General features: G+C 35.5%; 1 protein-coding gene across 4 annotated transcripts in view; it reads right to left on the reverse strand.

Annotated features, from left to right (window-relative positions):
• The window catches only part of SORCS1 (sortilin related VPS10 domain containing receptor 1), a 746046-nt gene that overhangs the window by 90510 nt on the left and 628306 nt on the right, over positions 1-27230 (reverse strand). For all 4 annotated transcript variants that reach the window (XM_044665551.1, XM_044665550.1, XM_044665553.1 and 1 more), the window contains exons 17-18: positions 23139-23252; positions 7594-7765 (exon numbers count right to left, since the gene is read on the reverse strand). In XM_044665551.1, coding sequence (XP_044521486.1) covers positions 7594-7765; positions 23139-23252 — 286 coding nt within the window. The remainder of the gene's footprint in view (positions 1-7593; positions 7766-23138; positions 23253-27230) is intronic.

The following is a 27230-nucleotide window of genomic DNA, read 5'->3' on the forward strand; positions in this document are numbered from 1 at the left end:
AGAGGAATTTTGTCATTGCATTTTGCAATTAAAGTCAAATCTGAAAAAGTCATTAACTTCAGAAAGTCAAGATTCTGAATATACCACTAAATGGAACTTTGCACTAGATATTATACTTACCCTCTGACATGACAAATGATAGACTTTGTGGTTCCTATTTTCAAACTCCTCAGTCCTTGATCAACTCTCTTAATATTACAAATATCTTGGAATGATACAAAAATGTTTGCAACAGTCATGAGAAAGAATGGCTTAGTCTCTAATTATATGACATTATTGTCTCCTTTCTACTTCACTCATTCTATAACATACCAAATTTTGCTGGGATGGCTGACTCCTTATTATATGCTATATGGTTGGTTCCTGAGAATAGGAAAGGTGATACATAGTTCTTCTACTTGTTAAATACAAGCATTGAAACCTTTAAAATTGTTCTTTGGAGTGAAATGTACTATGGAAGCATTATTTCTGGCTCTGGAGATAGAGAAACTAGGGCCAGCAGGAGGATCTAAGTCTTGCCAAGCTCAAACCAAGGCACCAAACCCCAGATCAAGACAGTCCAAAAGGAACACAGTAGGTGTGAACCCAACAAATTTCTCTGATAAAGGTCTAATTTCTCAAATATGTAAAAACATAAGTAAAATTTATAAGAACATAAGTCATTTCCCGATTGACAAATGATCAAAAGATATGAACAAGGGGGCAGCTGGGTAGCTCAGTGGAGTGAGAGTCAGGCCTAGAGACAGGAGGTCCTAGGTTCAAACCCGACCTCAGCCACTTCCCAGCTGTGTGACCCTGGGCAAGTCACTTGACCCCCATTGCTCACCCTTACCAATCTTCCACCTATGAGACAATATACCGAAGTACAAGGGTTTATTTAAAAAAAAAAGATATGAACAAGCAATTTTAAGATGAAGAAATCAAAGCCATCAATAATCATATGAAAAAAGTTATGAATTACTTTTGATCAGAGGAATACAAATTAAAACAACTCAGAGGTGCCACCTTATACCCATCACATTAACCAATATAATAGTAAAGTGATAAATTTTGGAGATGTGGCAAAATTGGGATACTAATGCATTGTGAGTGGAGTTGCAAACTAAACTAGCCATTCTGGAAGGCAATTCAGAACTATTCCCAAAGGACTATGAAAGTGTTCAAACCCTTTGATCCAGTTATATGACTGCTGGGTCTGTAAATGAAAGAGGTAATAAAAAAAGAGGAAAAGGACCTACTTGTATGAAAATATTTGTAACAGCTCTTTTTGTGATAGAAAAAATATAAAATGAGGGGATGTCTATAAATTGAATTGCTGAAAAATTTGCAGTATATTTTAGTGATGGAACACTTTCTTTTATAAGAAATGATAAGCAGGAAGAGATTACACAATAATAGCAATATTGTGGGATGAAAATCTGTGAAAGCCATAGCTACTCTCAAAACTACAATGATACAGAACAATTCTGAAGGACTTACAGCAAAGAATGCTCTCCACCTCCAGAGAAAGAACTGTTGAAGTCAACTGCAGATGCAGATCAAAACACAGTATCTTCCACATTAGTTTATTTCCATTTTCATTTGGGGATTTTGGTTGAGTCTTCTTTAACAATAATGACCAATATGGAAGTATGTTTTGCATAATAATACATGTATAATCCAGATCAAATTACTTACCATCTCTGAGAGAGGGAGGGAGACAATTTGGATGTTATAATTTTGGAAAATATTATGTGGAAAATTGTTATTCATGTAATTAGGAAAATAAAATATTTTTCAACCAAAAAAGTATTTGGATAAAGATAAAGGCTAAATTAAAACAAGATTATTCTCATTATCCGGTCCGACAAACATAGCAGGCACATAAAAAGTATCTGTTGAATTAAATAGAATTATTACTGGTTTTATTATTATTATTGAGAATTTCCTGCATACTATTAGAAAAGCACAGCTTCAGGCTACTTTGGTTGACTGCCCTCAAGTTGCTGAGAACTCCCACAGTACATTGAAGCTACACTCCACAAAGCTGAGGGGCTAGAGGTGCTGAGGTAAAAGGTGTTGCATGCTTGGGAGAGTAGTGAAGTGTAAATCCAAATGCCTAAGGGACTTGTACACTCTAATGAAAACTCCAAGGTGGAGCTTGTCAAGCCTCTTTCCAAGCATACATTTTCCATGTGATAGACTGATGATGGCTCTGGGGCTCTTTGACAATAGCCCTAAGATTACTCTTGATTACACCTAGGACCCAGAATCTTGGAAGATTTCTCATGAATCTCAACAGCCTGATCTCCCAGGCACAGCAGCCATAGTTGAGGTTTCCTTTTTAACCCCATGTGGAAAAAAAAGGTGGAAAGAATAAAGTCATTGTCTACTGAATTAAAAGGACCTGAACCTGATTGAAATTAGGAATAATTAATAGAAAAGTCCCTTTTAAGTATATCTCCCTCCTCTGTATGAGATAGAATGCAGCTGACAACTTGGCATGGTTGCTCTAAGATCAGGAAGCATTGATATTGGCTTGCTCACTTATTAGCATATAGATAAAAAAAAATCCACTAAGTTCCACTCTCTAGAGAAAAGCATTTGGACTCCTTAGAGGAATGAAAACAAAAAGAGACCTCAGAAAGGACCAACCCAAGAGCCACCTCCTTTCTCCCTTGGCACCAGCAGCAGCCTCACGCAATTTCACCAAGTGTTATTACATTGTGATTACTTTTATGCTGCTGTTAGTATGTCAGTGTACTTGAAATTACGGTTCATTCAAATCCGTCTAATGAGGCCGCAGCCCAGCATTTTGGATTTAAATCTCACATAGAAGTTATAATCATGAATTTTCCTTATTAAGTGCCAGTCTTTGTATGTAAATTGAAGTGTTAAAACAATGAGATACAGATCAAAGTTTTAATTTTAGTCCCTTGCCTCAGATTTAATTTAAAAGTCTTAAATTATGCATTGAATTGCATCTCTTTATTCTTACAGCTGTTTAAAGCAGATTTAATTATCTTCTGCAACATGCAGACACTACTTCTGCCTAGTAGTCCTCTTAAATGAATGTCTCCAGAATCTGCCCTGCTGAGTCCTTAAGACTGATTAGTCCTTTCTCCATCCACATCATGCCTTAAGGCCTTTCCATTGGATTTCTCCTAGAGACTTGAGTTCCTGTAAAAGTCCATAGGCTCATTAGATGCTCATTAGATGACTGAATTGAGGGTATCCATCTTGTGTCTGCCCTGAGATGAAGAAGGATATTGCCTCTCATTGGATGTACCTTCCCAGAGCAAACATCTTCGATACACCCCCTAGAGTACAGGCAGAGTTAAAGAATTTTCTACCTCAGAAAATGAAGTTTCCAGATTTCTCTCCTCTCTCCTAGAATCAAATGTATTCTTTGTTCTTGAGGTATGATAGACAGACAGCAAACAAGCAAATGCATGAATGGATAGATAGATAGATAGAATGACTGATAGAGTAAATGAATGAATGATTAGTAAGGATAGATAAGTGAATGAATGAATGAACAACCACAAATAATAGGAAGCATATTTTCAAACTGGAAATGTCACTGTATGTATGAGATAGAAAGCAAGCTAATTCTCCCCTGCTAACCACAATAGCAATTCATTCATTAGTATTTAGGTGGGATGTGCCATAAGGTAGTACAGCTATTCAACGATAGCATGTTGAGGAGTTCCAGTCGTGCTTTAGTTTTATTTTAGCAACAATTCTATTGGACCTGGGAACATAGGAGAGAAAAGAAATGGTCTGAGATGTGTTTGTTCTGTTTCCTGAACACAACCTCAATTGCACACTAGGCCAGGTTTCCGCTTACTATACCAGCCTTATTTGCTTCAATTGCCTTAGGATACAAACTATTCTATATCCAGTAGCAAAATCACAACTATGGGCTAGTTTTTGATAATCACATTGCTAAGAAGCCCTTCCTGTAGCTCAGTCCTAATGACTCCTTACTTGGCATTTTTGTACAGGAAGGTATTAAAGACAGTAGAATAAAGGGTTATACATGTAAGGAAAGGCAGGAGAAACTTCTTTAGTTTCACCTAAAGAAGACTTGATTGAATACTAGATGTTAAAACAAATTCTCACCTTCAAGATACAGATTTACATCATGCATCTTACATGCAATTTTTCTTTAATATTCCAATATAAAGCGAGCTGTTCTTATCAACCACTTCTATTAATTATCAAGTGGTTCATTCATTCAATACATATCATATGCTGACTTGAATCACTGGCTAACTATTCACTGGTAGAATTCAACCTCATGGAGTGTAACTTCATATGTCATGGAGGAATGTTTCATTTTTGTCATTAAATCCTCATGATATGCCATAGAGCCTGTTGTTGTTCAGTCATTTCAATCTTGTCTGACTTTCTATGACCCTATTTGGAGTTTTCTGGGCAAAGATATTGGAGTGATTGGCCATTTCTTTCTCTAGCACATTTTACAGATGAGGAAACTGAGGCAAATAAGATTAAATGACTTGCCCAGGGTCACTTGGCCAGTGTCTGAAGCCAGATTTGAAAACAGGAAGATGAGATTTCTGGACTTCAGGTAAAGCACTCTGATCAGTGCACCACCTATCACCTACCTTTTGCACATAGCAGATGCTTTATAAAGGCATACTGTACTGTACTGCATCATGTATTGATGACACCTCTATAACTAATCAGCTTTTTGAGAGGAAGGAGCAGTCCTTATCTAACCTTGTTTCCCTTGAAGGACCTAGCAAGAATGGTGCTGGGTATGGAATGAGCACTGAGTGTCTGTAGATGCTAAAAGGAAGGTGTCCCAAGGAGATCTGTGGCCTCTCTTTTTACAAAAGGATCTCTAAAGATAGCTAATCTAGACTTTATCGTCTATAAATCTATGGGTTTCAATTTAAGGGCTGAGATTTTGTCCATTTGGTGCTACTTTGTGAACGAGATGAAAACACTGATCTTCACCCCTTCTTTAGGAGAGTTTATCTAAGGCAAGCACATTTGTTACATGTATTGACTGGTTCCTGAATAGAACAATAATAACAAAACCATAGGGGTAATAATGAGTATATAGTATATAGAGTGAGGTTCTTCCACTTTCAGGAAAATCCATGCAATTCTCTCCAGATCTTCATGAATAACCCCAAAAGTCTTCCTTCCACAGCCCCAAGTATCATGCTACACTTCTCTGTCAACTGCTTCTGTATCCAAGAACCATAACCTGGGAAAGGTGATGATTGCTTATGGGGAAGTTGAACCTTCTTCAGCCATCAATGCTCAATTCTTCCTTCCTAATATGACTCCCCATTGTTCCCCCAACCTCGTGTGAAAATGAACCAATATATCCAATATATGTATGAGTGTACATACACACACACACACACACACACACACACACACACACACACACACATATATATATATAACCACAATAATGCAATGAAAAAACAAAATAATCAAAACTGACTATTATAAAATTATAATAGTTAAGCTTGTTGCTGAGAAAGATTAGAGAAAATGCATGTCCCTCCCTTCTTTGTAGAGTTAAGGAATTATTGTGATATAGTAGAAAGAAGACTGGCTCTAAAGAAAGGAGAACTGGGTCCAAATCCCCCTCCCCTTCTGGACTTTTGCTACCTCTATGATCTAGGCCAAGTCACTTAATTTCTTTGAGACCCAGTTTTTGCATCTATATAATCAAGGAGATTTACTAAATGGCCTCTAAGGTCCCTTGAAACTATGAATCTGTGATCTTTCAGGGTTTGAAAAATTGTTTTTACTGTCAGCTTCAGCTGATGTGTGGATGAGTCTATCAGTCTGCTCTCATTCATTCTATCTCTCTGCCCCTCTCCTTCATATACCCCAAATTGCTCTTTGGATAGGAATGTGATATATGTGGAAGGAAAGACAATGGGCAAAAAAATCAATAAATATTTTAAATACTTTCTTCTCACAGCTCCATGGAGCAGGAGTTAAAATACCCTTATTCCCTTATTACAGATGAGAAAACTGATATTCATATAAGTTAAATTTCGGTCTCGTGTCTGGGGGGTAAAATCCTTACTAACAATTAGGATTAGTATTACAAATTACTAATACAACATTAGTAAAAATTAGTATTAGTATTCACTTACTAACAAGTGAAATGGAAAACTCAGTGGGTAAAAGGTTACGTCTCACTGGAGCAATAAAGAATAAGCAATGCCTGGACTTGTGGGGTATTGTGCACAGGGATCATTGTTCAGATCAATGTTGGATTAGATTGCTCCTGAGGTCCCTTTGCTTTCTAAGATTTGGGGTTTTCCCATTGTCCCAACGCTGTTTGGAGTCAGGATATGAACTCATATCTATCTTTTTCCCATTATATCATGTTGATTTAACCTATATGGCTCAGACAACTTGTTTTAACATATATATATATATATATATATATATATATATATATGTTAAAACTCAATAATGATATTCAATGTAAGGTACTAAAAAGAGTGGCACAGTGTTCAGCCTGGAGTCAAGAAGTCTTGAATTCAAACCTAGCCACAGACACTTATAAGCTGTGTGATCCTGGACAGGTCACTTGACCCCAGTAAGCCTCAGTTTCTTCGATTGTAAAATGGCAATAATAATAATGCCTGCTGCACAGAGTTGTTGTGAGGATCAAAGGAGACATTTGTGAAGTGCTGAAGATAGTGCTGGCATGTAGTAAGTACTTAATAAAGTTTTATTCTCTTCCCTTCCCATCTGAACTATTCTGTATCACCAAAGGAAATTTGTTCTGCATTAGCTTCATGATAAAAAAAATGTTACTGTATTCTAATTCTGTGGAAAATAGTACAAATGCTAACTTTCAGTTAACTTCAGCTAGGTGAAATATCTCCTTTCCCAACTATGTTACATCAATTGGAGTTTCGTGCATAGATCACGAAGCTGAAGTAAAAGTGTATGAAGAATGTCTTTGTGAAGTTCTCTCAGTCCCCGGAAGAGGGATGAATCATAGGAGCCACTAAAAACAAGCTATCCAATCTCAAAGGAGTTTTGCAAAGATACTCTCAAGACCTCCAACCCCTATGCCAAGAGGTGACAACCATTTGACATTTGTAAAAAGAGACATGCACAAAAAGAATGGAATGTAGCCATATTTTAGGTCGTGACTGTGTGTGTGTGTGTGTGTGTGTGTGTGTGTGTGTGTGTGTGTGTGTGTGTGTGTGTGTTTAATGCTTGGGGAAAACACATTGCTGAAGTGCTAATGAGGAGCCGTGAAATCAAAACAGAGCCTCTGATAGCGAAGAACAAGTGATAATGAGGGACACAGTAACAAGGCTCCCCAGGACTGTCCTTTCTGAATTATCCTTAAATGACTGGAGAAGAGTGAAAATGACTTTGAGGCATTTTTAAGAAAGGGGATGAGAGAAGACTGTCCTACATTAGTCACCGTGAGAGAACTGCACCCCTCAAGGCTGAGACTTTTCATCTGATTTGCCAAGCTAATTCTCTCCAGCCATTCTAAGGCTATTCCACTTAAAAGGAAGACATTTCCGCAGCCCCCAAAGCTAGTTGCCCAAGTGGCAGACAAGGATGAGATTCTTGTCCTACCTCTTCCAGCTGTACCATGAGGGTGACGTTGTGCCCTTGTTCTGCAGTCAGTTTCCCATCAGAGGTGACGATGCGGAGGCCCCGGGGGGCCTTGCCAGGACACTGCTGGGGCTTGGCAGTATACTGCTCCCTCACCCCATCTGTGCAGTTGTTGGAGACCACCTTTCGGTACCTGAGTACAGAAAGACCTTTGTCACAAATTAATTCCAGCATATCATAAGCCCAGCCTAAACTTAACTTGTCTAGCAGGTCATGAGGTTCATTTGTTCATTCCTTCTTTCCTTCCTTCCTTCCTTCCTCCCTTCTTACCTTTAATGAGCATTTATTATGTTCCTACTGTGTACCATGCAGTTTATGTCACACAATGTGAGACAATGTAATTGACAGAAACTCTAGAATCATGAATTTAGAGCTGAAAAGTATCTTAGAAGTGATCAACTTCTTTATTTCATAGATGAGGAAAACAGGCTCAGAGAGACACCAATACTTGCCTTTGCTTCAGTTTCCCTAGAGCAGCCTTCTGTGTAGGGAATAAAGATCTGGCTGCAGATCCTGGAAGAAGTGGGTTCTACCCCTGCCTCTGATTTTGCCATTCGATTTACTTAACCTCAATACTTTAGAAAACTCTCTGAGACTGTAAGGATAAGCCTCTTTTGGGAAAGGGAATTTCCTCATCTTTCTCCTGAAGAAATCACATATTTCCTATCACTTTCCTAGAGAACCTTATATGGATTTCTCCTTTATTCCTATTGCTCGTTAATTAGTGTTATATTTAGTGACTCCATAATCCTTTAGTAAAATGGACGATCCTTAAGGGGTGGTGATTTGATTTGATTTGATTTGATTGCATCTTTGTAATCCCCAGACACAGCATAATGCCTTGAACACAATAAGCATGTAACAAATGTTTGTTGAACTATTTAATTGTAATAAACACATCACATCTCATTGCCTATTATTCTCATCTTATGAAATTATTATTTGATTTGTATACTGTTCTGCTTTCATGACAAATATTTACTACCAGATCCCAAGTTCCTTGAGGAAAATTACTATATCTTATTTAATTTTATATTCCTAGCAGTACAGCACAGTGTAAATTGCTGGTGACTAATACATGTGTCAAATGAATGGATGGATGACTGGATGAAATGAATAAACAAGTCATAGTAAAACATAAAGGCTATCGTTGAGTATTTGAGTGTTTAGATTATGTGTATTATGAGTAGTCCTTACAGCCAGGAGATGATGTCAGTCAAGGAAGTCTTCATGGGGGAGTGGAAGTGGAAGCTTGAGCAAGACCTTACAGGGAAGAAGATACTTGTCTAGGTAGAGGGAAGAGAAGGGGGACTACAGAAGCAAATGCCTCAAAGTGGAAGTAATCAAGATGCATCTGGCAGCTTCAAAGGGCAAATGCTTCTAATCAAAGGAACTTTGGTTTAAGTAATTGAAACAAGTGAGCTGAAGAATATGATAGACCCATATCCATAAAATACTACCTTCTCTCAGATTCCCTCTGCTTCTGGAAGAACACTGCCCTGGATATTTGGGCAGATTCTTGATGAATAAAAAAGTAGATCTGTGCTAGGAGTAAGCTAAATCTGTGAACTGAATGTTCACCAAAGTCCTATGAAGGCTTTTGGCATGGAAAAGGAAAAAAAAAGAGAGAGAAAGTATTCACTTCCTTCTTAAAATGTCCCAAACTGGCTTCTATTTCTTCTTCTATTCTATTGAAACCAAACAAATACCTCTAAATGATAGAATCCAACAGAATTTATTTATTTTCTTGGCATTTTCTTGATTTCTCCAAAGCTTTCAACACTATCATTCATGTTTTATGAAATTCTCACCTTCACTGCCTTCTGTGAAACTACTATATTACTATTTCTCCTTCCTCTTCCTCATCTCTAACTTAACCAAGATTAGATGGTGTGAAGAGTTAAATTTTGGGAGAAAGGAGTTTGAACAAAAGCCAGTGCACAGTTTATTAAATGCTAAACACTTTGTTTATTATTAGGAAATACAGATAGGAAACACTCAATTCTTTGTTCTTCTCTTGCTATATACTTCCTCTCCCTGAAATGTGACACTTTTTTTTATGAGTATGACTATTTCCTCCAAATGAATGATTCCCAACTTGGCTTTTCAACTTCTTATTTTCTTCCTGTCTTCTTCCACCTTTGTTTTCTTCAGGTAGGAGCAGACACTGAATCCTTTTGGTTACTTACTGATCTTTCTTTCTCTTTTTCAACAGTTTTTACTCTTAATGCCACTATCTTTCTCATTACATGGCTGTGAAGTCTCTTAATTTATCCCCCTGCCAACTGGTCCCCTCTCCTCTAATCCACAAAATAATATAATAAATGAAATAAATAAAATTTTAAAAATTGCACAAAATAATGTCAGATTAGTCCTTTGTCAGATCTGCTATCACCATAGCATTTCCTTCTTCACAAACTATGAATAACTCTCCATTTTCTCCTGAATGAAGTCCAAATTCCTTATCTTGACATTCAAGGATCACTGCAATGTGGCCCTAAACTAACTCTTTATCATTATATCTCATTATTTATATACATATATATATAATTTTATATAATTAAATATATATTAAACAGAATATTTAAATATAAAATATAAAAAATCCATATATAATTTAATATTATTAAATATATACAAAACATAATATTTAAATATAATTATATTTTATATAATATCTATGTTTCTGTATTTTATATTAATGTAATATATTATTAAGTATATATAAAACATAATATTCAAATATATACATAATTATAAATTAATTATATTTTATATAACTTATGTTTATATATGTTTTATATTAATATAATATATATTATTAAGTATATATCAAACATAATACTTAGATATAAAATATTATATTTTATATCTAAGTATTATGTTTTATATAAATAATATAAATAATATAAAATATATTTGATATAAATAATATAAAATATAATATGATCATATTTTATATTTAAATATTATGTTTGATATATTTAATAATATAAAATTATATATGCAGATTGTTATATTTTATATTTAAATAATATGTTTAATACATATTTAATAATATTAAATTATATAGATTCTACACTGTAAATAGATTTTTTTTCTTATTATATTTGTTGTAGTACATGGCATATCTTTCCAACTCATTATCGGTTAGCAGAAGTCAAGGACCTAAGCCTGCTTCATGTATATTTCCCTGCAGTAACTATCATAGAGTTCTAAACGCAGTAAATACCAAATAAATATTTGCTGAATTGAATTAGATCATTCCCGGGAGCCAATGGTCCTTTACCATTCTTAAGAGAGTTTATATTAATTTCTCTTTTTTTATGTTGAAGAGGAAAAGGAGCAATGCTATTTTTCAGTAAGAGATCCCCTGCTGTGCAGGTTGGTAGTTAGAGACCCTCTGCTGTGCTGCCCCTGCATTTGGAGAAGGGTGTGGCTGAGTGTGGTTTGTCAGTTGCAGACCTTTGGAAAGGGCTTTTGTCTCTGGGTCTGCTGGGGAGAGGTTGTGCTGCTAGCACTCTCTCTGGTTGGAGACAGAGAACTGTATTAAGGCCTTAATAACTTTATTGATTATCGATTAACTTGGATAGGTAAGGTAGATGGATAGTGGTTATATTATCAGATAGAGAGAATAGAAGAGTAGGCGAGGGCTTTGGCCTAGCAGAAGATACTGCCCTCTGAGGTAGATAGATGTAGGGTTTTCTAGAAAAATTTAGTTAGGATTGGGATCTTGGGTATAGTTATAATCTATTACAAGATTACTTTCACTTTCCTCCTTCCTATTTCCTATTTGTATTTCCTAATAATAAAACTAAGTGTTTTGCATTTAATAAACTGTACATTGGCTTTTGTTTAAACTCTTATCCCCCAAAATTTAACCCTTCACATCATCTACCAAAAATATGTTTTGATCACGTCAATTCCAAAAAGGCTCTTCCTTGACCCCCTTAGTCCATTGAGCTACTATTCCATCTTACTCCATCTTGACTTTCTGGACTTCAATGTGCCTCTACTGAATCTTCCTTCTTTCTGGGGTCTCCTTGCTAAGGAATAATATACTACTCTTAGAATCTGCTCACTTCGGGATATAAATATCCCTCCACAAGACCTCAGAGGTGAGTTCCTTCTGGAGCTTCATTCATTCCCTCCCTGGACCCGTTCCTGATTTCTGTATTTTTAAACCATTTCTGCTTCGCCTCCATGATTTCTGGATCCCATTTGTGTGTTGTCTTCTTTTATAGAACATAAACTCATCGAAAGCAGGACTGTCTTTTGGCTTGTGTTTGTATTTCCAGCACTTATCATGGTGCCTATCATATGGGAATCACTTAACGAATGCCAATTTCCTCTCTTCCTTTTCTGAAGTTGTTAGTTGGAGCAGTGGATAGAGTGCTAGATCTAGAATGAGGAAAGTCTGAAACATTTAGTACAGATTTCAAAGAGTTCACAGGAAAGATAGCCTCCATAAATTAAATGCTACAGGGGAAGTTAGCCCAGGAGGGAGGAGAAATATTTAAGAATGAAACATGAAGACAAAAATAGGGACCAATAAAAATGAGAAGAAAAAATGAGATTTATTTGATGAGAGAAAAGAGAATTGCACGAAGCTGGATTTTCTTTTTGAGTCATTAAAAAATTCAGCACAGCATTGTCAAGGCTATACTCATTATTCCCGGACTTCCTCTTGTTCTACTAAATGTATTGTTAAAATCCATCAATTTTCTTTTCTTTTTTTGTTGAAGTACATGATGGGCAATCTTCTTTTTAATCTCCCTTATTGTCATGATGATACTTAAAATTAAAAAAAAAGTTGTTAAGAAAACAGTCAACCTAAATAAATTCCTATACTGTTTTTATCCCAAAATATACCTTATAGCTTGATTCTATCACCTCTCATTCAGGAGGAAAGGTACAGATCTTGATGAATTCTCTGCCATAGTGATTGGTCATTACAATAATTAAAGTTCTGATATCTTTCAAACTTCTTGGTTTTTACAAAGTTGTTACTGTTATCATCTAAGCCCTTAATTCTACCCACTATACACCAGGTTTCACTGACATTGCCTGTTTTATGAACTATTGGTGTTCTACTTCATTCCTGTGCCAAAATTTATTTAGCCATAGATCTATGGCAGAGCACCTTATTTTCTACACTTCTTTGTCATAGCAAAAGGAGCTGTTATATTTTTGCCCACGAGTAGTTTTCCTCCTTAATGGAAAGTAATCTCTACTGGTATCACTGACCCAAAGGGCATAGAAAATTTTGTGACTTTTTTTCAGCTTAACCAATAATAAATTAATTCATGTGCTTGTTTTCCCAGTCCTCCAATTTTGGTTATTTCCTTACCATCTTTGTCAACTACATGAGTGTCAGGCATAAAGTAAGAATTGATTTAATTGCATTTATTTAATTATTAGTGATTTGGATCTTTTTTGTTCAATTTAATTTTATTTTAAAATTAAGAAACATTTTCTGTCCCTCTGAAATGCCCTCCCTTAGGTGAAAAGGAAAAAAAAATTAAAATTTTTGTACCAAATATGCAGTTGAGGGAAATAGTTTCTGCTCAATATTTGATTCTGATTTTCTTATCACATTTACCAGTCTTAGAACTTTTCTAATTATTAATGTTTTCAATTAGCGATTACTTTGTCCATTGCTTTTTTGTGTATGTATATCCATTGCTTTTTAAAAACAAAACCTAAAACCTAATTTGGTTGATGATTTCTCTGTGAACCCATAGTTCTCCCATCAAATAAATCCCATTTTTTCTTTTCATATTTATTGGTCCCTTTTTTTGTCTTCAATTTTCATTCTTAAATGTCTCTCCTACCTCCTGGGATAAGTTCCCTTGTAGTATTTAATCTATGGGAGCCTATCTTTCCTGTGAACCCCTTGAAATCTGTTCTCTCAAAACCTAGGATGAAAATCAGACTATGAAGAATCCTTTCTCCTGTCACAAAATGTTGAGAGACTGGTCAATTTCTCGTAGGGTTCCAATCATTTCTACCCCCCAAACACTGGGTTCTTCCTCATTAATGAAACTCAGATATAAAATGAGGATACAGGTCTTCTGGAGTCAGAAGCCAGCTCTGTTTTCACTACATCATTCTGCTTCTTATTTCAAATCACTTTTTGCCATTCACTTTGTTCTCTGGACATACTTCTGTCCCCAAACAACATATTGTATTTTGCCATGACAGAAGTGTTGTCTTCTCTTTATGTTCTCTTGTATTTCTGACTATTTATCAAAATCCAGCTCAAGCTTCATCTTTTGTGGGGAAATTTCCCTGATGATTCAGCTAGTTATATCCTTAACACATATGTCTTTTACAGAATCATTGAGCTATATAACTAGTAGAATATAAGTTTTCCTTAAAGGGAGTTACTTCTGTTTTTAATCAATGTTGTCTCTGCAGATAGCACTATGCCTTGCAAATAGCACACACTTAATAAATGTTTGTTGAATTAAATTTGACTTTCTACTATAGTGCACATCTGCCTTTTCTTCCTATTGCACCTTGAACTCCTTTATGGCAGGGACTGTGCCCTACCTAAATAGAGTATATCACTTAGTGCTTAGAATAGCATTCTGCATACAGTGGATGATTGGTAAATATTTACCGATTTCTTTTCTCTTGTGCCATCTTGGCCAACCTATGCTTAGCATTCTTTACATGAAACAACTTAAAAGCAAAGCAAATACCATTCCTACCTCCACACAGTTAAATGCCTCAAAGGAGAAGGATGTCAGTTTTAAAAAGAAAAAGAAAAAAAAGAAACCAAAAGGCCAATTAAAAGCCACTCTGAAATAATTGCATTTCTTGCATGAGAATAGCATTGCATTAGCCTTCTTAGACCTGGCCCTGAAATTTAAAAGAATATTATTCAAAAATAAGAGAGTTCATTTACACTAGTCAGCATATAACCTGCATTCTGTGTTATAGAATGATTCTATTTTTGTCTCACCAGCTACCTCATATTTGAGAGTTGCATAAATGAATAATGCATTTAATATGTCATTAAATAGGGCTTCTACCTCAATAATAAGAAGGGAACTTATGATCATGTTGGACTGAAGCATTGATTATTACTAGGATGCATTAAGTAGGTAAAGCATTCTTTGATCTACTAGGGGAAGGGTGAAAAGTGCTTTGTAATGGCAAGGGAGCCTTTGTGTTATTACTGAAAAGGAAACATTCTGTAAATGTGTCTTTGATATTAAAGAAGGTAAAGATCATCAGTAAAGAGCTCCTATTACTTCTGATTTATAGTTATTATCTGCATCTTTCATGATGATATTCCTCTGACACCTCCTTAGATTCTATGCCTTCCTTTGACTCCATTCTGCAACTTACTTCCCTTCCTCTCTTAAGAGGCCTTTTAGAGACCAAAAATACTGGGATGGCTTTTACAATCTTTAGACACCTAACTTTAGGGTTTGGTCCTCTTTCCTTCTTCAACTTCTGTGAAGAAAAATGGTCATGTTCAATATTTCTAATGAATGTTATCTGTGAATCTAAGCGCCCTGAGGACAAGAACTACACTTTTATCTTGAATTTGGTTTAAAATACATGTTATACACATATCCTTACAAGAATTCAAGGACTATATAACCCCCATTTCAAAAACAAAAAATTTTACTAAATTTAATAGGTACTATGAGAATGAAAAAGAACAACCTGGTGTGGTTCATACCCTCTAGCAAACTGCCATTCATTCAGGAAGAAAAGATAGTCATAATGAGCAGTAGTACACAGTAGAAAAGAGAGGTAATTAACTTGAGATATGAAAACTTTTAAAAATTTATTTTTGCCAACTGTATTTCAATCAATGGGTTTCATTTATAATCATATGTTTTATTTTATGCAATTAAAAATATTCTGAGTAGGATTCAGAGGTTTCATTAGAATGCCAAAGGAGTATATCACACAAACACATAAAATTTTAAGAATCCTTTAATTGTGAAGATACACAAAAGAAATAAGATATTCAAGAGAGTTTAAGAGAAATAGGCAGTTTAATTTTCATCTGAGTTGGGTGTGCATCACAAATGTCTTTATGTTATAGATAGCTTTGGGGTTGGGTCTTGAAAAGATTGGATGGGTTTTCATATGGCAAAAATGCATTCCTTATACAGAAAAAGGCAATGATGGAAACCACTTTCACCATTTTCTCCATTTCTGTTTGTAAGTTGTCTGATTAAATACTGTGTAGCTGACTGTCCTCTGTGGGATTTCTCCTCATATGTTTGGTAGTGATGGAAACCAGGGGAAATTACTACCTGCAAACAGATTAGCTTTTAGGAGATTACCCTGTCTTGATGTCACAAAAAGGACCAACATCCTGCATTTGTGATTGCTAATTATCTTGACTGTGATTTAGAAACTTGCAGTGCTGATTAGCTGGGCCAGTCTGATATAGGTGCATATAGATGGCCAGAAAGAGACTGACACATCTGATGAGCTAGGGACAAACTGGCCACTAATGATAATTGGCCGGTTGTGGCAGGCAGCTCTATAAAAAGCAGTCCACTGTCTATGAGGACAGGACATCACAGGGACATGTGATGGAGTTTTATTTTGCTCTATTTTAGAATTTAAAGAGAGGTATTAAATTATGGAGATATCTTCAGTTTAATATTTTTTGTTTTGTTTTGTTTTTTAGCAGGAAGGAATTTTAGAGATCATATAGTTCTATTATTTTCTCACTGAAAATAAAATAAGACCTTGAGACCTTCTTAAGTGGGAATAGATTGTAAAAAATTAGCTCCATGTAAGACCAAAAGATGATAGAAGAATCATATATTTAGAAACAAAAGGATAATGAGTAAGAATGTAGTACAAATCCTTTATTTACTAAGTGAAGAAACTGAAAACCTAGAAGGTTTAATTATTTCCCAAGGTCACACTGTACTAAGGGATGGAGCTGGGATTTAAACCCAGGTCCTCCTCATCAGACTCCAAAACCAGCACCCTCCATATTACTGTGCAGCTAACCATCTCTGCCATATTAATATCAAAGCCAATAAGAGGCAGCATAGCAGACAACTAGAAAGCTGGCCTCAGAGCCAGGATGACCTAGGGTGATGCCTTACGATTGACATATAATAGCTTTGTGCCTATGAGCAAGTCCCTTAACAAACTCTCAGTGACCTAGGCAATTCTTAAAGATTGTCAATTGAAAAGAACACGTCTATTTGCCTTGGTAGATGATTTCCTTATCTGTGAGTTCTCTGATGCAATAAAATCTCAGGTCTTATCTCTATCTTCTTTCATTTTAGTAGGCTTAAATTAGTTCTGTACCCATTAAGCTTTGGAAAAAGTTCTAGAATTAATAGAATAAATATTCCACACTTGACCTGTTAGATTTTTATTGGATTATAAGAATTCCAGAAACAGAACACTGGGTAAGTCCTCTCAGTCTGTGCATTCCAAAAGTCTGTTTCTATGGCATTCAGGTGTATGCCTTGATACAAATCTTGATGTTTAGCCATTTCCCCCAAATGTCCTTAGAGCAGCTTCCTTAATGAATCATTATGGATTTAACGCCCAGTCGTTTATGTAAATCTTTTGACTATATTTATAGATTTACATAGATGACATCTAGCAGACATCATAAATCATACATCTATATTTTCAGTATGTTCTCTGTGGGTTTCTTCAGACTTAATATTCCTCCAGTACCCTTTAACATAAGTAGTTATAAGGAAAGTTTGAGAATCATTTGTCATGGAAAGTCATAGTAAAAATTGCTTATCACCTACTGAACCTTTGGAAATCATTTCCTTTTTTCTGAGCCTCTTGCTCTTGCCCCTACTCCATGCCTAGAATTTTTCTCTTTTTATCTCCACCTTTTAACATTCTTGGATTCCTTCAAGAGACTGCTCAAATGCTACCTTCCATAAGAAATTTTCTTGTTTCTTCTAGCCACTCTAAGGATCCCTTCTTTGGCTCCTTCTGTATATTGCATTGTCTATTTATTTATATGCTGTCTCCTCTATTAAAATATAGGTTTCTTCTTCTTCTTTTTTCTTTAATTTTAAACCCTTAACTTCTGTGTATTGACTTATAGGTGGAAGATTGGTAAGGGTAGGCAATGGGGGTCAAGTGACCTGCCCAGGGTCACACAGCTGGGAAGTGTCTGAGGCTGGATTTGAACCTAGGACCTCCCGTCTCTAGGCCTGGCTCTCAATCCACTGAGCTACCCAGCTGCCCCCTAAAATATAGGTTTCTTGAAAGAAGTGACTGTTTTTTTTCCTTCTTTGTATCTCTAGAACTTAACACTTTATGTCACAAAACCTGTAGCTAATGATTAATAAAAATTCATTATCTCCATTATCCATATCCATCCTATTAAATTAGTAAATATTGGAAGTTGGACTTATGTGATCTAAATCATATTATGGTTCAGATTAAGATAACTAAAGAATGTGACCAAACACATCTTTCACTATGTCAGTGTCAGTAGACTCCAAGCAAAGTTTATCCAAAGATAGTAAGAAAACTCAGAAAGCAAAATTTAAGGGAAATTATAGATACTTACAAGCATTTTTTCAGCATCTTTTGTGAGTAGGGTTTCAATTACAGAAGAAGTTCTTTATGAGGCCCCATAACCAGGATTTTAGAAATAAACTGCACCAGGTAAGTTTCATTAGCTATATTTCAAGGGTGTTATCCTTCTTGATGCCCACTGATAAATTTGGTTTGGTTAAGATAAGACTGAATATGAATATATGTAAAGAATACTATAAATAGGATCAGTTTGGGCAAGAACACCTTTTATCTGGCATGACCCTCAAAGTAATATGTTGTCATGAAATAATAGACAAGGCACTGGAGGCTAGAGGAGAAATTGCTTCCTTGATCTTCAGTCAGACACTTCTAACTTTTTGTCAATAGTCTTCTCCAGGAAGAAGTCTCCACTCCTACAGACCCTTCTCTAATTGGTGAGTTCCTAGAAGGCATCACTCTTTCTTGAAGTGTCTTGGCCATTCATATTCACTTTTCTTCTGTTTCAACTTCCAGTTCTCTGAATTTTTCTCTCCATGGCTGTACTGTCTCTGTTACTCCATCTCTAATCACTCCTGCCAAACATTACTCACTTACCAGACTTTTTTAATATGTTGTCCTGTCCATTAGAGCATAATCTTCTTGACATAGATATTGTCATTTTTGCTTGTATTTATATCAGAATGGACATGAATACAGTAAAGATATAATAAATGCTCTATACCTAATCTTTAAAATGTGATTATACTGAAGAAAAATATTAAAATATTAAATATACATTACACGTATCTATATTCCTTTTAGAGATGAAAATATTGACATGCAAAAATCTTACTCTGAAATGTCATTATACCATGGAAGAACCCATAGCATAACTATGACTTTTCAAAGGCTATATCAAAGAAATGCAAACTCCGACAGGTTCTATTAAAATGGAAAGACTGAGTATGTTTCTAGAGATTGCCTGTATTTTCTTTTCAAGAATTTACCTTACATAAATTCAGAGAGACTTGTTACCAATAGGATGTTCATAAGGTAATGAGTTAATTAGTTACAGAAATCCATCGAAGAGGAAAAAAAATGCAAATAGCTTTAAGTCCTGTGTGGTCCCCTCCTGATTCTACAGTGATCATGGCAATTCCAACTTGCCCTTTTTGAACAAGCTATTAAAGCAGAAAATTAGGATTGAGGAAAAGAAGCCAACATCAACACAGACTTTTTTCTAGAAAGGTTTATGACATATTAAAATAGCCACCAGACTGAAGAAACAAGGCCTACCAACCATCTTAAACCTAGAAAACTTGACCTCCTTGGCAGGCAAAGATATGTTAGAGAAGAGACTATTTAATAACATACAGGTAGAAGGGTAGAGAGAAACCAAGAACAATACTGCCTCAAAACAGAGAGAAGTAAGTGGGGAAGGAGGTTTTAGAAAGTTTGGTACAAGACCTGAAAAAGCCAAATTTTCTTCACAGAGATGGAAGAACAAAAAATACAAAAGATCTGTCAACATTTCTATTAAAAATTATTTTTCCCATTAATATTGACAGCAGAATAACAATGTCTCAGTTTAAGTATTTTAGTTTCAAAGCACTACATAAGAAAGTAGAAAGAATAAAAAACACACACACACACAAAAAACAATGTTGGAAAAGATGTTGATATGACCATATATATTCTGAGAAGATACATTTTGGTGGTGGCATAATTTTGAGCGTGTTAAAGGATCAATCCTCATGAAATCTGAAAGTTGTTAAGATGCCAAACAACTAGAAAAAAATTACAGATGTTATTACTACACAAAAAGGAGATCTAGAGGATATCAATAAATATAGATTTATATGACTATTTTTCCATTGCTACAAAATCTTTATGAAAATAATTTACACATAGGATATCCTTGGAACTGACAGGTTTTTACATATATTTTATAGCATACCATATCTTTACAGTCCTGTGATGAACTGAAAGATGCAAAGAATACAAATTTCTACTGTTTTTTTTGTTGATTACTTAAAAAGCATTTTACTTAGTAAAACAAAAATGAGGCCAGAAAGATCCTCCTCAAACAAGTGGTCTCCTATGTACATGGTAAAATCATACAAGCAACATAGTTGCTATGATGAGCTTTTTTATAGTCTTTAGTTATTAATACACATTATAATATTATCGTGTGCTATCATATTGATGTATTATATTATTATATTGTATGTTATGTTATATGACATATCATTTTATGTAATTATTAAATAATAATCTTATTATCAAGAGAGTCACTTGACCTCTCTGGGTCTCTTTTCCTTATTAGTAAATGATACTTTTATCTTTCCTTATTAGTAAAATGATAAATTTGAGTGATGACCTCAAAGGTTCTTTCCAGCTCTAAAGTCATGATCCAAATATTAATGGAGAAAAAGAGCAGAATAAAGGTAAATGCATACACCTGTTCATCTTCATATATATACAACGTCACATTGACCAAGCTAACAACAATCCCATTTTATTCACTGTCAGTGTTAATTTAGGTCACCTGAATATCTCTTCTGATAGAAAACTAAGTTACCTGCCTTCCATCAATGGAAGGTCTGAAGTGATAATAATTCATTTTAAGTTCAGCTGGTCAAGGAGGCAGCTCAGTGGCTCCTTGGGTCTGGAGACAGGAAGACTGGAATTTAAATCCAACCTCAAATATTTCCTAGCTGTGACCTTGGGTAAGTCACCTAATCTCTGACTGCCTGACAAAAGGATCCAGTGAATCCATGGGAGAAGGAAATGATAAGCCACTCCAATATATTTTTACAAGAAAATCTCATGGATAGCTATGGTTCATTATCAGGTACAACTGAAATCCTGAATAATAACAAGAGATTAATGTCAGTGTTAAACACTGAAAACAAGTTCATAATATTGTTGGCATGGCACAACTGTGTCAATGCATTAGAAAAGGCAGAATCTTCCCTTTCCAGGACTTCTTTTTAAAACAGATATTGAGTTGGTTACAGGTATTAGCAGGTAGAAATGGTGCTGTGAAGCCCTTTCTCAAAGAAAGTAATTTTAGGTCTCTGTCCTAACTAATGATCACTTGATTTGAAGTGTCAAGTACTTGGCCAGAAAGAGATCAATCACTGATCAATAGGGCATTCTAGCTCTTGCTCCAGTCTGACAGCCCTCGTGTGTTAAAATGATGACTCTGGGGTCGGTGGCAGGTGTTTTATCAAGGGCTGAGCTCCATCATAAATCCTGGTTCCCCAGTGTTCTTTACGCTGCCAACTCTATGAGTGAAAATCTTGGGAAAGGGGCATAAAATAAATAGCTTCCCGTAAACAATTGGGCTAATTCTTCCTAGGTCAGGCTTTGCCAGGGGATATCCCATGATAATGAGCACAAGAGAAAGTGCTGTAGAGTCTGAGGAGGGGAGCTCTTACTGTCTTGTAGTTAGAGATTAATTAATACAAGGCCACTTAGCATACTAGCTTACCAGGTATATCTTGCTTTGCTTTGAGCAATATAGTGTTACTGAAAAGGAGTGTGTGAAATTGGTGTAAATCTAATCCAGTGATTCCCAAAGTTGGCCCCCTGGTGGGTGCTGCAGTGATCTAGGAGAGCAGTGATGGCCACAGGTGCATTTGGGGGTGGTGAATAACTGTAAGGGGGCGGTGATAGTATGTGACAGGGGGTGCTAAGTAATTTTTTTTTTTCTGGAAAGGGGGAAGTAGGCCAAAAGTTTGGGAATCACTGATCTAATCTATAAGCATTTTAAAATATTTTTTTCTAAATTTAGTTTTTTTAGTATTTAGGGAACATTTGCTATTTAAAGAACATGTTGATTTGGACCTCGCATAAAATAAAGAGTCATTCCGTGAAGAGATTAACCACCTTCTCATTTTCCCTCAGGGTAATATATTTCTGATTTAAGCTAGCTTTCTTCTAAACTAATTCCTTTAGTGTGGGCCACACCTGAGCAACTCAATGTGGGAAGCAACAATCTAGAAATTCAGGCACCAGCTTTCATGGCTTCATCAAATCTCACATATGGAATGGAATCCAGAAACCATCTATTTCGGCTTATACAAGAATTTCCTCTTTAATATCCCCAACAAAAACTGTTGAAGTCTTGTCATTCCAGCATTTGTTCAAAGATCATTAATGAGAAGAAAATTGTATTCAAAACCATTCTTGGAGCTCTGCATGCTTTTCCATAAAAGCTGGACTAGCTTAATGAGACATGCACATGTGTATGTAGCATGCAGTGCTGCTGGTTGGATCATGCATCTGGTAAAATTCAAATATTACTTCTCCAAAAATTTATTTTTTTTTACATGATTCAGATCATGTTATTCATATATTCGTTGAAAACTATGGTTCTCTATCGTTGCTTCATCTATTTACCTCTCATCTCAGACCTTTCTGCTTAGCAACTCATAACTCAGCTAAGCAATCTCTGGTTCTACATAGAGGGGTTGGTCTTATAGTTTCCTCTGTGACAAGATCTTCTCTGACTATAAGAATTCTTTCCTTCCTTAACACAAGAAGATTCAGCCAGTGCCATAGCTGGACCTCCAGGGTGGCTCAGGGAGGTCCATTTCTCTAACTATGTGACCTTGAGGAAATTACCAAGCCTTTCTGTTACTTTTTGGTTGATAGAGAAAAATAGGGATAAGTCCACCTCTTCTTCACAGAACTGAGGGGAGGATAAAATGTGGCAGAAGAGATTAAGTGATAGTATCAAACCTATGCAAAGAATTATTTATTACTATGATTACCCAAAGATCACATCACACTTCTTTATATGCAGCTGGGATCTGACAATTGTCAGATGAAAGTTGCACTATAAATGCAAAGCATTGCTGCATTATTAAAAGGGACAAAGTCAGTGAAATTATGTTCCGCTGAAACAAGTCTTCAAACACCCTTTGATCAGAAGCCAGGCTTGCAGACACTGGCTGAACACAGCAAAGGTCAACTTCTCAAGGGCATTCCCTTGGCCCACTCACCCGGTACTGTTGAGGTAACTCTGTCCCAGGCTGCAATCCTTTGAGAGGGAGGATGGATTGAACCAAAATGCAGGCAGGCACTGACCATTGCTGTGTCGCTCATAGCCATAGTCACTGTGAGGGAAAAAGCAAATGGACATCCTTTCAGACCAAAGATTTTTATTTTGTTTAAGTCAACTGATAGAAATGAATTATTCACTGATCACTTTCTATCTCCTCATTCATTCATTCATTATACCTGTTGCAATTATGTGAAAGGCCTGGTGCTAGGTGTCAGACAGAAACACACACACACACACACACACACACACACACACACACATGCTCGCACGCACACATACAAACATATACTTGTTTACAAAACATTGTAGGTCCTTAGGGCAAAATATTTTCAATACATTATTATAAACTTCATAAATCCCATTTTTCTTGGATGATAAATAAGTTATTATTAAGTATATATCTAGTTTACAAAACTAACTTTTAAAATGCCAAATTTTAATATTAAATATTTGAAATTAAGAAAAATAAAAAATTTCAAAAACATTTTAAATTTTCTATTTAAATTAGTGTTTGCTCTTAAGAACTGAAAAAAAAACAATCTAAGTCATAATGGAAATATGAATTCCTTCAATAGCATTCCTTCACTGAAAAATGGTTATTTTGATTTTGTTTCAAAGATCTACAGTGGCAGAAAGGCTTGACTCTAGCTTTCAGTTCTACTTTGGGACAGTTCTGATTGTAAGAAAGCTTTTTTTCACATTATGTTGAATTAAAATCTGTTTCATTCTAGTTTTTTTGGTCTTTGGGTCCAAAGAGAATAAATATAATATTTTTTCTACTTAATAAAAATACTTAAAGACAAAATCCTGTTTCTGAACATAACAGCCCTAGCCCTTTCATCTGATTCTTTTTTAGCATGGTGTGAACCTCTTCATCTACAATACATCTTCATCTACAATATATCACTGTCTTTAGAATACAGTCTAGCAGAGTTTGAGGCATATATTACTAAAATAATTCTAAAAGTAAGATGCAATTAATTCCATGAGAGGTACATACTGCTCTGGGAGTTCATGTAAGGGAGAGATAACTTACAATTTGGGTAGTAGTAGAGCATAAAGGGAGGCTTTGTGGTCCAAATGGCAATTTGGAGCCAGACATTGAGTTGGCATTGAGAAATTAAATTTCAATATATTTACCTTATGCTATTTTTATGAATTTATTTATGTACATCTTATCTTTCATAATGGAATTTAAGTTCCTTCAGGACAAAATCAGTTTCATTTTTCTCTTTGCCTCTCACAATGACTATTTAGTAAATATTTATTGATTAAGATATGTATTTATTAAATAGGAATGTTGGGAATGGGGAATAAGGGTACATCTTGAGCATGAGGCCCGCTCTGAACAAAGGAAAAGAGCACTGTAATGTGTACCTTAGGATGATCAAAATATGATTTTAAGGGATCATATTGGATTATTATTAATTGAATCATTACTGGATTCAATTACTCAGGGGGTTATTGAAGAAGTAAAAACCTTTGTCTCTGACCTTCAGTTTATAATTTCATTGAAATGACTAGGTACATATAAAACACTTACTAATTTTGCATTTTCTATGCTTCTGTGGACTGCACAAATGATAATGAAACAATTAGAATAGACTTCAGAAGTCATGTAGTTCAATGTTTACCTGAGGCATAACTACATCCATTAAAAAAAAGTCATTTTGTCATTGTTTGAAGACATACAGAATAATGAAGCCCATTATCTTCTAAGGTAGATTATTCCATTTTGAGTCAATTCTAATTGTTAGAAAGATTTTTCTTCTATTGACCTCAAATAGGTAATACACTCTCTGCTCTCAATTATAGAATTCCAGAATGTTCCAGAGTTGGAGAGGAGACTCAGAAGCTGTCTAATTCAATCTTTACCTGAACAAAAAGTCATCCAAGAAAGAGCTATCCATCCTTTGCTTAAAGATTACTAATGATCCAATGCTTCTCATTGTGATTGGAACATAGTAGGTTCTGATTTTTAAAAATTTATTTTATTGATTGACTGATAATTGAGGAGCAAATATTGTACCTTTGGGGACAGGTCATTCTTCTTTTAGATAGCTTCTAATTATTAGGAAATTTTCCCCTGATGTTAAAACTAAAATTGTTCCTTTGCAGCGTCTATCCTTTGCTCCGTATTCTGTTTTCTCCACTGGGTACATGGAAAACCAGTCCAGGTCTTAATGCATGTAACAAGCCTTCAAATATCTGGAGAACATAATGATCATTTCTCCAGGCTAATTATTAGCACAAGTTCATTCAACTAATTCTCATATGCTTTTAGTTTTCATGACCCTTTTAATCATGAATATCTTCTTGTGGGGATCCTCTTCAGCTTGCCAGTAGTCTTCCTAAAATGTGGCTATCATTAATCAACATACATCTCCAGATATAGTAAATACAGTAAAACTAGAGCCTTATATTGTGGAAGTTATTGACTTCATTGAACTTTTAGGCCATATTTTTAAACTACGATTTTGTACTGTGGATTCATATTGATCTTATACCCTAGTCAAATTTTCTGTTCATTATATATTACAGAGGGCTATGGTTTGTTCAACATGATATTATTTGTCCTATTGATATCTCCTGGAAGAAAATGAGAATGACCAGCCAGACTAATATTACTAAACTAGGAGACAAACATTCCATTTCCAAGGAGGTGGTTTTAAGACAAAGAAAAGAAATTCCTCCCTTAGGAAAGTTGGTGAGTAAAGCAATAGAACTCAATGTACCTATGATGAATTGAAAATTCAATTGTGCTCAGGTAAAGCTATAATATATTAAAGACAGTTTGGTAAAAATCCATTGTGTTTAAAGGAAGGAAGAATGGTTGAATGGGATAGGCAAGGAACATTTCATGGACTATTCATTCTTAACTTCATTTATTCTTTATTTTTTAAAATCTTTACCTTCTGACTTTGAGTTAATATTAAATCTCAGTTCCAAGGTGGAAGAGAAGCAAAGGTTAGGCAATTGGAGTTAAGTAACATGCCCAGAGTCACACAACTAGAAAGTGTCTGAGGTGGGGGCAGCTGGGTAGTTCAGTGGAGTGAGAGTCAGGCCTAGAGATGGAAGGTCCTAGGTTCAAGTCCAGCCTCAGACACTTCCCAGCTGGGTCACCCTGGGCAAGTCACTTGACCCCCACTGCTCACCCTTACCACTCTTCCACCTATGAGCCAATACACAGAAGTTAAGGGTTAAAAAAAAAAAAAAGAAAGTATCTGAGGCCAGATTTGACAACATCATTTCTTAAGCACCTCCTTTTTGCCAGACTCTGGGCTTTTTCCAAGATAAAAATCAAACAATTACAGCCCTCAAGAAACTTACAGTTTATTGGGTAAAGAAAAGTATTTATATACCTGAATTGATTCCAAATATATGCAAAGCAATTTCAGGAGGCACTAGAAATTTGGGGAACTGAATGCTCTTATGGGATTTGGGCTTTGAGCTGAGATTCATAGGAGGCTATGGATTATAAGAGACAGAATGGGGGAAATAGGAGGAAGGGGACACTCTAAACAAAGGCACATACATGACAAATGGGTGTTCAAATACAAGTAAGAACAACTATTCCAGTTTATGTAAAATATAAAGCCTGAAAGGCAATCACATGCAAAGAGCTTAGACAAACAGAATGTAATCAAATTGTGAAGGGTTTTCAATGCCAAATAGTGAAGGTTGTATTTTTTCCTAGAAGTCATAGTCTGTCAACACTCATTAACCCCTACTAGGTGGCAGGCTAGTGCTAAGCATTGGGGATACATAAAGAGTTAAAAGACAGCCCTGAAGGTAGCTATGAGTCTCAGGGGATTAAGAGCCAAGATTAGAGATGGGCGGTTCTGGGTTCAAATCTGCCCTTAGACACTTCATAGCTGTGTTACCCTGGGCAAGTCACTTAACCCCCATCTCCTAGACCTTATTGCTTTTCTGCCTTGGAACCAATACACAATACTGATTCTAAGATGGAAGGTAAGGGTTTAAAAGAAAAGGCATCCTCTAAGCCTCAATGATTTGAAATCTAATGGGG

Source organism: Gracilinanus agilis, chromosome 2 (genome assembly GCF_016433145.1).
Source record: "Gracilinanus agilis isolate LMUSP501 chromosome 2, AgileGrace, whole genome shotgun sequence".
NCBI lineage: Eukaryota > Metazoa > Chordata > Mammalia > Didelphimorphia > Didelphidae > Gracilinanus > Gracilinanus agilis.